Source organism: Eublepharis macularius, chromosome 2 (assembly GCF_028583425.1).
Source record: "Eublepharis macularius isolate TG4126 chromosome 2, MPM_Emac_v1.0, whole genome shotgun sequence".
NCBI classification, from domain to species: Eukaryota; Metazoa; Chordata; class Lepidosauria; order Squamata; family Eublepharidae; genus Eublepharis; species Eublepharis macularius.
The window spans coordinates 25283016-25294968 of record NC_072791.1 but is presented as its reverse complement, the minus strand read 5'-3'; the positions used below and the strand labels follow the sequence as shown (position 1 = coordinate 25294968).

At 45.9% G+C, this 11953-nt stretch overlaps 1 protein-coding gene across 1 annotated transcript in view; it reads left to right on the top strand.

The window, feature by feature from the left end:
* The first annotated feature begins 979 nt into the window (after positions 1 to 979).
* The window catches only part of LOC129324802 (cholesterol 24-hydroxylase-like), a 50133-nt gene continuing 39159 nt past the window's right edge, over positions 980 to 11953 (top strand). The window contains exons 1-3 of the mRNA XM_054972200.1: positions 980 to 1432; positions 9037 to 9114; positions 10360 to 10441. Of these exons, the coding sequence (XP_054828175.1) occupies positions 1296 to 1432; positions 9037 to 9114; positions 10360 to 10441 (297 nt within the window). The 5' untranslated portion in view covers positions 980 to 1295. The remainder of the gene's footprint in view (positions 1433 to 9036; positions 9115 to 10359; positions 10442 to 11953) is intronic.

Below are 11953 nucleotides of genomic sequence, written 5' to 3'. Positions count from 1 at the left end.
GAGATCAATGTCCATAAACTGTATATAATGGAAGTTTAGCAGCATGCAAGGTTGTAAATGGAGAGTCCTGATGTGGATGCTGGGTGACTCCAGTCCAAACTGTATAGTGTTCCTAAAGTGCCAACGGGATTATGCGTGCATATTTATACAATTCCCGTTTCGTATATTACATACTTCTTCCTGGGCACGATTAAACATGGACGGTCCCCAATACACTGGTGACTCAAATATTGCTGCTTATACCTTCTTTTCCAAACTTCAATACATTACACGCATGGATCAACAGACAGACAGAAATCCGTCTACTATGTGCAGGAACTACTGGCTTCATAGCAAAAGATGCATCGGAAGGAGATGCCTCTGCATGTGTTAGTCACCTGTAGGAAGACACAATGTTAGTAGGGAAGCATAGTTTTAAAAAACAGAGCTGGTGGAGATCTCTTCTCAGAGTTTGTTAATTTCATCTTCACCTCCCAGAAGGCTTTGTCAATTTCACCTCTCCAGTCTAAAACTGTGTGGGATCATAACCAGAGGGCAGCAAGGAATGGAAATGGGCTGAAGCTGCCTTCCAGAGCCGAGCATGGACCTGGACAGGTTATAATGGACGGAAGTTTCCCTTCTGGCATTTCACAGCCCTTTCACACAGCTCCAGTGCAAAGCCTTGCCCCACCATCAGCTGTCTTTTTAAACTACTCTTCCCACCTAACATTGCATCTCCAGACAGGGATGCTCAAGTAAAAGATCTTATGCTTGTTCTCCCATTGTGGATACCCTTGCAGAGCACTGCTAGGGAGACACAGTACGCTTGAATAAAAGATTGCAGGGAAAGTCACTTGAGCGCCCCTGCGTGAAATGCTTTGTGTAGAGAGAGTCCCCAAGCCTTCCAACTGGATTTCCTTAATCTCATTCCAGCCTTTTCTGTAATTGGTCAACAGCAAGAGGCCGGGCTGGCAGGGAGCCTGGCCGGGCAAAGGAAGGAAGCGGCGCTCTCTGGTCAAACGGAGGTGGACTTGGCGGAGACTGAGAGCGGGCAATGAAACTAATCGGGGACGCGGCTCCAGCGCCGTGGCCCGAGGGACTTTTCTTCCGGGCTGCTTTTGCTTTTCTGCCCCCACCTCAGGATCCCCCGCAGGACCGCTTTAAGCGACGGCTCCTGCCCCAGCCAGGCTCCGCCCCGCCTAAAGGGACTTACTTTGCCCAACGGACTCCTTGGCAGCAGTTCCGTGAATTCTAACGCAGGAGCAACAAGGGGGCGCTTGGCTGTTGCGGGCGACCCAGAGGGGCTCCGGGCCGGAATGGACGCGCTGGAGGCGATCTGGGGTCTGCTGCGCCTCTTGCTGGCGGTGGCCCTTCTGGCCTTCGGCCTTTATTGCGGCTACATCAAATACGTCCACCTGAAATACGATTACATCCCCGGCGCCCCAAGGACCAGGTAAGAGGCCGGCGGGGCTGCGGAGCCCAGAGGAACTCAGGGCAGGGCGATACATGGCAGAATCCGTCTACTACGTGCAGAATGACAGAAGTTCGTGGTCCTGCCTGGGGAAATGAAAAATCCGTCGAGCAAAGGTGTGCATTTTGCAAGCCTGCGGTTGCTTCGCACAGGACGGGGCCCTAGGCTGGAAAGAGACCCCGTGCCTCGGTGGGAGCAAAGAGGCCCAGGCGTCTCTTGCTGTGGCACGGGGACGGTTCTGAGTGGCCACACTCCTGTTCTGCCTTTCTCTTGGCAGCTGCTCTCTGGGTGCTGGAATGCTCACGAAGAATGCTGGATCAGCCGATCCACAGAGCACTTGCTAGGTAATGGGCTTGTATGTGCAGAAACACTGAGCATACCACCAGTGAGTTATGCCTGTTTAGAGATCACTGAATACGTACTCTTTGCGATGTTAAAGGCGTATATTTGCCAATAGATCCAGAGGAGTTAGCCGTGTTAGTCTGTAGTAGCAAAATAGTAAAGAGTCCAGTAGCACCTTTAAGACTAACCCACCTTTACTGTAGCATAAGCTTTTGAGAACCACAGTTCTCTTTGTCTGACTCTTTACTAATTTGCCAGTAGGGTTCTATATCATACTTACCAAAAGGTGGGACACAAACCTGACATCAACCTCAACAATAGATGGAGTCTGCCTCTCTAAGTATGATGTTCCTAGATCTGTGACCTGCGATTGCTGGTTGCTAAGTCTAAGGGGCTGATACCCAGTACCTGTAACTCTAGAGCCTGTCTGTGTACTCAGGAGGACTGCTAAAAAAACCCAAAAACCAAAGTGGCCGTGAATGAACAGAAACCACGTCCATTGGTGTGGGGTTGAAGGGTGGGGGGGAAGTCTGTGATTTCCATGTATTTCTCTCTCCAGCCTCTCATACTATGCTCTTCTTGAGGGTCTTTCTTACCTGTTCAGGTGGCTCAGAAGGAGGCAGCAAACAAGACTGGTTATGTAGTTTGGTGCAGGCAAGGAACAACAGGAGACACGATTTGGAGAACAAAAGCCCTTGGTTTATTCTTCTGTAGTATTTGTGAGTTGCGACACCTGCTTTTCTTTCCTCTCAGTCTGTTTCTTCTTTCTTCCTTCTGCTTTCTCTTCCTGCACAGAGTGAAATCTATTCTGCTCAGCAAGACACTATCACAGGGACAAACTTCTAAATTCCACCAGTCAGTAGCATAAACTTATTAGAACAGGTACAAAACAACATACCCCTCTTCTTTAAAAGATAAATAAAAGGGAGCACAAATTCTCATCAAAAAGTCAGTTACAAAATCTTTCAAGTCTTTTAGGGAGTCTCTTTTGTCTTGTGCTTCTTTGAATTATTGGAGGTACGTAAGAAGGACTGGGTGGTGAGGTTGCCAACACTAAGTTGGAAAATCCCTGGATATTTGGGGATGGAGCCTGGAGGGGCAGTGACCTCAGAGTCATAGAGTCCACCCTCCAAAGCAGCCATTTTTTCCAGGGCCATCAGTAATTTTCTCCAGCTGTAATTGCAGGAGATCCCCAGACCTCACCTGGAGGTTGGCAACCACAGGTTAAATCAATTCTTGTGGGTTCTGCTTTTCCAGTGTCTGCCACATTTCCTAATAAAAAGAGAGGCCGTCAGCATCCGTTTCATTTGCAGCTTTCTGCACCTTAGACAGGCTATAGATGTTCTATCCTTGAGGGATATGGAATCCCTTCAGATGTCTGCATTTGCAAATGAGCTTGAATATATGGAATGTTCCTTTCTGACTCTGCATGTAGTTTCATATGAACAAATGTTTCTGGTTATAAACTTGGTTTTTTACGATCTTTTTACAATCAACATACAGTTCAAGTGCTGCAGAAGAGGAACAAAGCCCCAGGGAGACAACGGGGGTGTCTTCAGCCGGTGAAGATTGGGTGCCGGGGGTTTCAGGTGATGCCGTGGAAGAAGCAGATAGACAGCAGTGCGACTGGGAAGAGACCCTGCTCCTGCCTGATCAGACGGTGCCGGCCGAGGAGGAGGAGATGGAGTACGGTACTCCTGCCCATTACTGGTGGCTGGAAGGCCGGTTGGATGCGATGGAAGGGGACTTGGCTCAAGCAGACTATCTAATTGGCCTGCTGGTGCAGGGTGAGTGCTCTACCCAGCCGGCTTCTCGAGCCCAAGAGGCAGGAGGAGCACATGTTCGAGCTCAGCTGCCACCTTCTCTACCTGCTCCAGGACCTCAGCCACAGGTTCAAACCCAGCCTGGGCCCCAACAACCTGTGCCACAGCCAGCTACTCAAGTTCAAGCCAAAACCAAAAGAGAGAGGCGTGGTATAAGCTAGCAACACAGTATCTATAACTGCACAGGTACGACCGTACAGAAAACCCACAGATAAAAATGCACTTTTGCACTTTCATTCTTTTCATCCCCCCCATCTCCGTAATAATTTACCGTATAGCCAATTTTTAATCTTTTTTTTTCTATTTTTTTTATTTTTTAATATCTAACATAAAAAAACTATAGAAGACTACAAAAGTATAAAGGGGAGGGGGGGAAAGGGGGAAGGGAGAACTGGGAAAAGGGAAAATCAACATACAAACAACAAACACTACACTACATGTCTTGTATTCCCTTCATACTGCAATTTTTTCTTAAAAGTTAACTTTCTAATATGCTATCAGATTGGTAAGTCTTATAAAATACAGATTATATTCAGGATCAGAACTTCTTCCCCCCCCCCCTTGCGTCTCGGTCTTAATTCTCTCTGCGCAGCTGGAGCAGCTGCGCCCGCTCTTTCCTCCCCCCCACTTTCCCCTTCAGACTTCGAACTTTCTTCCTGCTGAAACTCCTGATGGTTGAACAAAAAGTCTGTCAGCTGCGCGTCCGATGTAATCTTGTAAGTTTGATCTTTATATCTGAACCAGACGCCTTCTGGAAACAGCCACTTATATTTTATATCACATTTCCTCAAGAAAGCCGCAAGTCCTTTATACTTGAATCTTCTTTTACGAGCCAAAAATGGAACATCCTTCAATATTTTAACCTTATTGCCCAAATAATCCAAGTCCACATTATACGAATTGTCTAAGATGGTGTCCCAAGTCTTCTTAGATGAAAAGTCAATAATAATCTCGCGAGGCAGCTGCCGCTTCATTGCATACTTTGAAGATGTCCGCCGGGCTTCCAAAATATCGTTTTTTATCTCTTCTTTAGTTGCCTTTGCGAATAGCGCCAAAAGTCCAGACACCAAATCTTTTAAATTTTCATTTTGCTCTTCTTTTACATTTTGAAGACGCAATACCGTTTGGGCATGGTCCACTTGTAATCCTATTATTTGATTCTCCAAAAGCTTCACTTCCTTACTTGTTGCTTTCATGAGTACTGCGTTCTCGTGCGCAGACTGCTCTGCTCAGATCGCTGTTTCTTTAATGGCTTTCATCTCGCTCTCCACTGAATCAACCTTTTGCCCCATTTCATTCAGTTTCACTACAAAGGGCTGCACAGCATCGAAAACTGCTCGTCTCACCAACTCTTCCAAAGTTTTCCCCTTCCCCTGTAACGTCGCCATCACTGATTTACTCATTGCTGGGCTCTGCTTTCTCGTCGCCATCTTAGGGGGGCAGGCGCCAACTAAGTTCCGAAACTCGGTGCAGGGGAAGAAGTCTGCGCCTTTTTAGATTCAATTCCCACCGATCCTTCGCATACGCTTAAAAATCAGAAGGGATTCGCTTACTTACAGGTCTTCACCTTAAATCTGCTTATTGCCGTTCTCCATGGCCCGGCAGCACACGCGGTGCTGCGCCAGTCTGCCGGCCTCCGTTGGAGCAAGCGGGCAATTTACCCCCTGCATTACTTCCAGAGGGTTCTTCCCGCGGCGCCCCGGATCCAGGCTCCCTCACTGGGAGTCCTGGAGGTTAACCCTCGCGGGTCAACCACCCGGTCAGGCTGCTCAGACAGTTCCCCCCGGACCTGCAGAGAGGAACGTCTGACATGGCCGGGAAAACGAAACCGAATCCCCGTATAGCCAATTTTTAAGGCTACGTCAAAACTCTACATCGATACAGGATTTTCAGACACACGCGATACAATTGGAGAGGCAACTGGCTGAAAAAAGATATCCGACCCAGGTGATTAATCAGTGTAAGAATAGAGCTATTAAGAGAGATAGACAGGCCTTTTTAAAGAATAAGGGAAAGAGGCAGGAAGGCAGGTTTTGTTTTGCATTAGATTATACACCTTTGACGCAATGTATTAGGAGTATTATTTACAAATATTGGCCTCTAGTGGAGAACTTGCCTGGATGTCAGGGGAAGCCGCTTATTGCCCTTCATAGAACTAGGAGCTTCAGGGACCAATTGACACACACGGACATAGTAAAAAAGGTTCCAGTTGAGGGACTACCGAAGGGACATTACAAGGGTGGTAAATGTAATACATGTGATCAGGTGATGTCATCACAACAATTTAGAGGTCTGGGATTGTTCTGGAAGGAGTTCTCTAATTGTAACAGTCAGAATGTGGTATATCTGATAATATGCTCATGTGGTAAGATGTATGTAGGATGTACGGGACGATCTATCAAAACAAGGATTCAAGAACATCGGTCGAGGATACGAAGGAATGTTGAGGAGGCACCGTTAGTTGCACATTTCAAGGATATGGGACATGGTGAAACCGATTTTGTATATACCGTATTGTATGTAAGTCGCAGCAAGGAACCCATGATTGCGCAACGGGACCTGCTGCGTCAAGAGGCTTGGTGGATTTTTAAATTGCGATCTATGGAACCAAGAGGGCTAAACAACTCTTTTGATTTGACCGCTTTCTTATGAGGATATGTCCTAGAAGCACTGGCACTTTAAATGAGATACTTGAAGTTGAACTATTGACTAATTGGATGTAATATATAACGGCTGAGGGAACGTAATTAAATTGCTGACGCCATAGAGCGTGCTGCCACTATGCACTTTGAAGGTTGAGAAATTTACTGTTTGTAAGTATTTATATAACATTTTTAATCACATTATGTATGTTAGTACAATTTGATATCAATTTAGAAGATTTTTATATTGTATTTATGTATTGTATTTATGTGGCTTTTTCTTACAGTGTTTATTGAGAATACACCCATCAAAATTGTTTGTGAGTACATAGTGGCATGATTGCAATATAATTTATTGTGTATTAGGTATTTATTTTAACAATCGATTTTGTATGTTTTCACAGTGGTAACTGCTTTGAGAAAGGGGCATCCGGAACGGGAACCTCTTGCTGGCGTACCCGTCAGCAGTTACTTTGATTGTATCAGAAATCTTGTAATATGGTAGCATTTGATTGTACCTATGCAAGTTATGAAAGATATGTGTGATGGATAATATACCTCAGGTGTTATGATACTATATATACACTTTAAATGTTCTGGGTATAATTTGGTGCATGAAACTTATTAATTAAAGTGTATTATCTATACTTTATTGTGTTACCTAGTTAGTCGGGTGCGGTTATAGATACTGTGTTGCTAGCTTATACCGCGCCTCTCTCTTTTGGTTTTGGCTTGAACTTGAGTAGCTGGCTGTGGCACAGGTTGTTGGGGCCCAGGCTGGGTTTGAACCTGTGGCTGAGGTCCTGGAGCAGGTAGAGAAGGTGGCAGCTGAGCTCGAGCGTGTGCCCCTCCTGCCTCTTGGGCTCGAGAAGCCGGCTGGGTAGAGCCCTCACCCTGCACCAGCAGGCCGATTAGATAGACTGCTTGAGCCAAGTCCCCTTCCATCACATCCAACCAGCCTTCCAGCCACCAGTAATGGGCAGGAGTACCGTACTCCGTCTCCTCCTCCTCGGCCGGCACCGTCTGATCCGGCAGGAGCAGGGTCTCCTCCCAGTCACACTGCTGTCTATCTGCTTCTTCCACAGCATCACCTGAAACCCCCGGCACCCAATCTTCACCGGCTGAAGACACCCCCGTTGTCTCCCTGGGGCTTTGTTCCTCTTCCGCAGCACTTGCCAACCAGCCCTTAGCCATTCCCGTAACTGCAAGTATTCCATACTGCACCACATGGGCTTGATTTTGTAATCAGTTCCAACGTGGGTCTGCAGCTTGGGCTCCTGCGCCCATGTCCCAAGTTCCAGTTGAGCCCACATCGGTGTAATCCCAACTTAGGAGTTCATTACGCACAGTCTCCCAGTTCTGAGGCCCGCTGGCCTCCCCCCTGTGGACATCCTCCACCAGGTGCCCGGCCTCCACATCCCATCTGTACCACTGTGGGGAGCTGGTCCGAGTAGTGCCTGCCGAGAGTGTGGATAGGCAACCCGTTTCTCAAACAGGTCCTCCCGTTGCTCCCTGCTCCGTCGACCCAACGGTCCTACTGAGATTGATCATCGAGCGGGAAAACATAGTGCCAGGTCACCTCTCCCTGGTTTCCCGGGGTCTGGAACACCATTGCCGAGGAGTTGGCAATGATATTAGCTGTTCACATCCATGGACACCACTCGTTTTTGATTGAGCTCCTTCAAGGATCGCTCTGTCCTGCCCGGTACCACCGGCAGGCAATTCTTTAGTCCTAGCACCCTCCTGTCCAGGCACAGACAGATCAATCAGGTTCTCTCTAGTATCCATCCTCCCTGGGTGAGGGGTTGGGGGAGTAAAAGCTGGGATTCTCAACAAAATGTCAGACTATGGAATCCCTGTTATCTAGAGTTCGTCTCCCCCTTCTGCAAGAAGCACAATTTCTTGATTTCAAAAGGTTTATTGAAAGACTAGGCTCTGACACAAGTATCCATATTCTAAGGCCTAGAAAGGATCTTGGCTGAACACATACATTGTCAAGAATGAGAGAAGAAAACGAAACTGGTGATACATCAAACCCTGCACTCCCAGCCTCCCCCCCATCCTCCAGGGCGATGGGAACTTTGCTGTGGGAAGGCTCGGCCCGTCAAGGTCTCTAGCTGTAGAAACAGATAAGAGTATTCTCTCCCATGGAAAGTGCGGTCAAAATAACACCTGGACCTGAAGGGAGAAAAAGACTAGCAACTACAGATTAAACATGGCGTAACTCTGACCAAGAAACCCACAATGTATTAGATCCTGACAAAGTGCTCCACTCCTAATACCAGCTGGGTTAAGAGGTGGCCATTTGAGGGGCGGGAAGGCCATTTTTGTCCTCCTCTGCTGCCCTGCGGGCACATTCAGCAGTAGAAGAGGCCAAAAACAGCCTTCCCGCCCTTCACGGGAGGAGGGGGAGGATGCCGCAGGCCTGCAGGGCAGCTAGGTAAGGTAAGGGTGGGGGTGGAGGTGGGGCTGGGGTTTAGGCAATTTAAAGGGCCCTGCCACTTGCAAGCGGCAGGAGAAGTTTATACTGCCCCTTTAATACGACCCAAACGAACCAGTAGACCAGTTCGTGGAAGTTCATGGAAAGGAGCTTCTACGAACCACTAGTTCGCGAACCACAAACCAGCATGGTTCGTGCGTTTTTTTGAGTCGTGATTTGATTCATGCCCATCTCTAATTGGAATTCCTCCTTTCTTTGCCCCCCCCCATGCCATTTGACTGCTACTAAGTGTGCAACTCAGGTTTCATACAGCCCAATTTGTTTGTTTTTAATTTGCAGCTTTTTCTTAGGTCATCTGCCAATCATGTGGAGAACATTTAAAAATAACGAAGTGGTTTATGATCTTTTGGCACAGTGGTAAGTTACTGACAACTTGAAACAGAGGATACAAGCTGCCATGCTGGTTGTGCCTGATAACCTGTTATTGCCAAGAATACTGTCTTTGGTCGGATGTTTCATATGATTTCTGCAAGAAATTTCAAGTATTAGATTTTTGGTAGTGTATTACTTTGGATGTGAAATCCATTATTATCCCTCATTCTGACTCGCTGTCTACAGGTTAAGGAGTTCATTAGAGAAAATGGGTGAGAGGCATCTGGGAGCTGTGTGAGGGCTAAAGAAAGAGCAGAAAGAGATTCCTGAGGGAAACTCTTATAGGAATAGCCTGTGTGAGAGGAAGAAAGCTGTGGGAGCATGTGTGAAGGAGCTCTTTGAGAGAGCTTGAGGGGCCTGTTTCCAAGAGAACCTTCAGAGAGTGCTAAGGAAGCCTGCCTGGTTGAGGCACTGAAAAACAGAGCTGGTAGTTTAGCACCCGGAGAACAGAAACAGACATCTTGAGAGGATTCTGTATCTAATTCTCAACATGGTCCCATTCGTGGATATTTAAATTCATCGATTGGAGACATAAACAGACAAGAGAAAACCCTTGGTTTGCAGAAAAGTCTGAAGTCTTAAAAAAAGTATTGGGGTGTTAACACGTCAAATAACAGAAGCAACTCCTAAATGTATGCCTTCTGATATCTCAGTGGTCATTGTGGGGATTGCTGGGCAGCTCCAACAATATTGCAGTATTGCCAACCTTTATATCTTGGTTTCTGTCCATAAAAAGCAGGAGAAGGGTGCTTTCGGGGGCTATTTTGGCTTCCGTTTCATCCCTTCTATTCTTTCTCCTTCTCTAGAAGGAAGACACAAAAGGGCCAGGCCCATCAGCAACCACTGTACCGTGCCACTTGCTATCATGCAATTTGCACAGCTTACCCAGGTGAGGTGGTGGCTACCAGACTACCTGATGCCACACAACTTGCCTAGTCCCAATGGCAGCCTCCTCCCAACTTGCATGACTTGGCTAGGCCTGGTTGCTCTCTGGAGCTCTCTCAGCCTCACCCACCTCATAAGGTGTTTGTTGTTGTGGGGATAATAATGGCATACTCTGAGTGGGTATTAAATTGTTCTGAAGGGCAGTATATAAATCAAATGTTGTTGTTGTTGTTATCCATTACGCCCGGAAACAAATTACCCATTTGCTAGTCTTCAGGAACGTTAAAGAAGTTCTAACCTTAGCTCATTATGACTCCAGATTTTTGTCATTTTTTCATTTTGTAGGGCTGAAGAATATGGACCAGTTCTGCGTATTAATGTCTTTCACAGAGTCTCAGTGTTAATATTAAGTCCTGAAGGAGTAAAGGTATTTTATTAAATATCTATCTCAGCCTATGTGAGGTGTGTGTGTGTGAAGACAAGTGTAATATAAATTAAAAAATCAGCTCATATTACAGCCCTTAGACATACCATAAGCCCAGCGTTGTAACTTGTAACTACTGATACCCATACTATGTTGGCTCAGTTTTTCCCTTCTCCTGAAATTGACTATCCACCTTTAAAAACAAAATCACTACAGGATTATTGATGCACCTGTCTCTTTATTTGTCCACTATTAATTGTTTAAAAGGAAACTAGGATCGTAAAATGTAAAACTACTCTTTGGGATGGGAGGAGGCCCATTTGATGTCATCATGGGGGAGCTAGCCAATTAGCACAAAGCTTAGCTTAATAATATCAGAATAATCGTTTCAGAGGTCAGACCAGGACAGGAAAATATTTGAACTGGATGCAATGAAAGCACTTCCAGACAGTTTATGTTATCTTAAAATATTGTATGTCTCTTCCCCTAAATATGAAATGTAATGATTTCATCTGAAAGATCAAGGCAACTTTTCCTATTAATTCTTGAACTGGCAAAGTGTAGTAGATGAATCTGAGAAAGTTAATCTTTCAGGGAAGACATTTCCGTCTTTAACACAAAGGAACAATTTACAAGATTATCTTGTCTCTTTAACAGCAGAGTCCAAAGAAGAATTACACCCTTCTAAGCATATCAACGTCAATGGATTTAGAAGGATGTAACTCTTCTTAGGACTACACTGTAAAACATGCCTTGACAACTGATCATGAGAATTGCTTGTTGATGTGTAATCCTCAGCATGCTTGTTCGGAAATAAGTGTCATTGAGGGCAATGGTATCAACTAAACAAGTTTAGAACTGAAGAAAATGGCTGGCTGTTGTTGATATCTAAAACAGGGGGAGCCCCACCCGATATGGCGTCCTGAAGCTGTGTGGGGGTTTTGTCCCAGACAGAACTTGAAGAAAAAGTGCCAGTTTCCTCTGGTAAAAGGATCCCACAGAGGGGGGGACTTCTGGATGAAACCTCTTCTTCTGTGCGGGAAATGGCACTGGAGATGGTGTAATGTTAAATGCGCCACAACTTTATTAAACAGGTAGGCATAGTATAAAGACTGAGGTAAAATTTGTTGGTAGAACAGAATACTTGTTAAGTTTCAGGCAAAACAGTTTCCTTTAAGCTTAGTTTTTGTGTTCTTAGTTCTTAATAGTGAGAGACGGTTGGTTTAAAACATTGTAACAATGTTTCTTTACAGAGTTCCCTTTTCCATCTTAGGTGTTCTGACATTAATTCACCACTGTTTTCCTTTTACAACAGACCCGGGGTCCTCCTCAGAGCCAAACTGCCTTTAGACACTGGGTAGGAATTAATAGTCTTTCCCTAAGAAGAATTACTCCTTATTCACTTGGATGGAATGGGAGTTTCCACTCACTACCCAAACCCTCTTTGCCAAAACACCCACACACACACCCATTCACACAGTTCTATCGTGGGTGTGCTAACAGGTTTCATCTTGC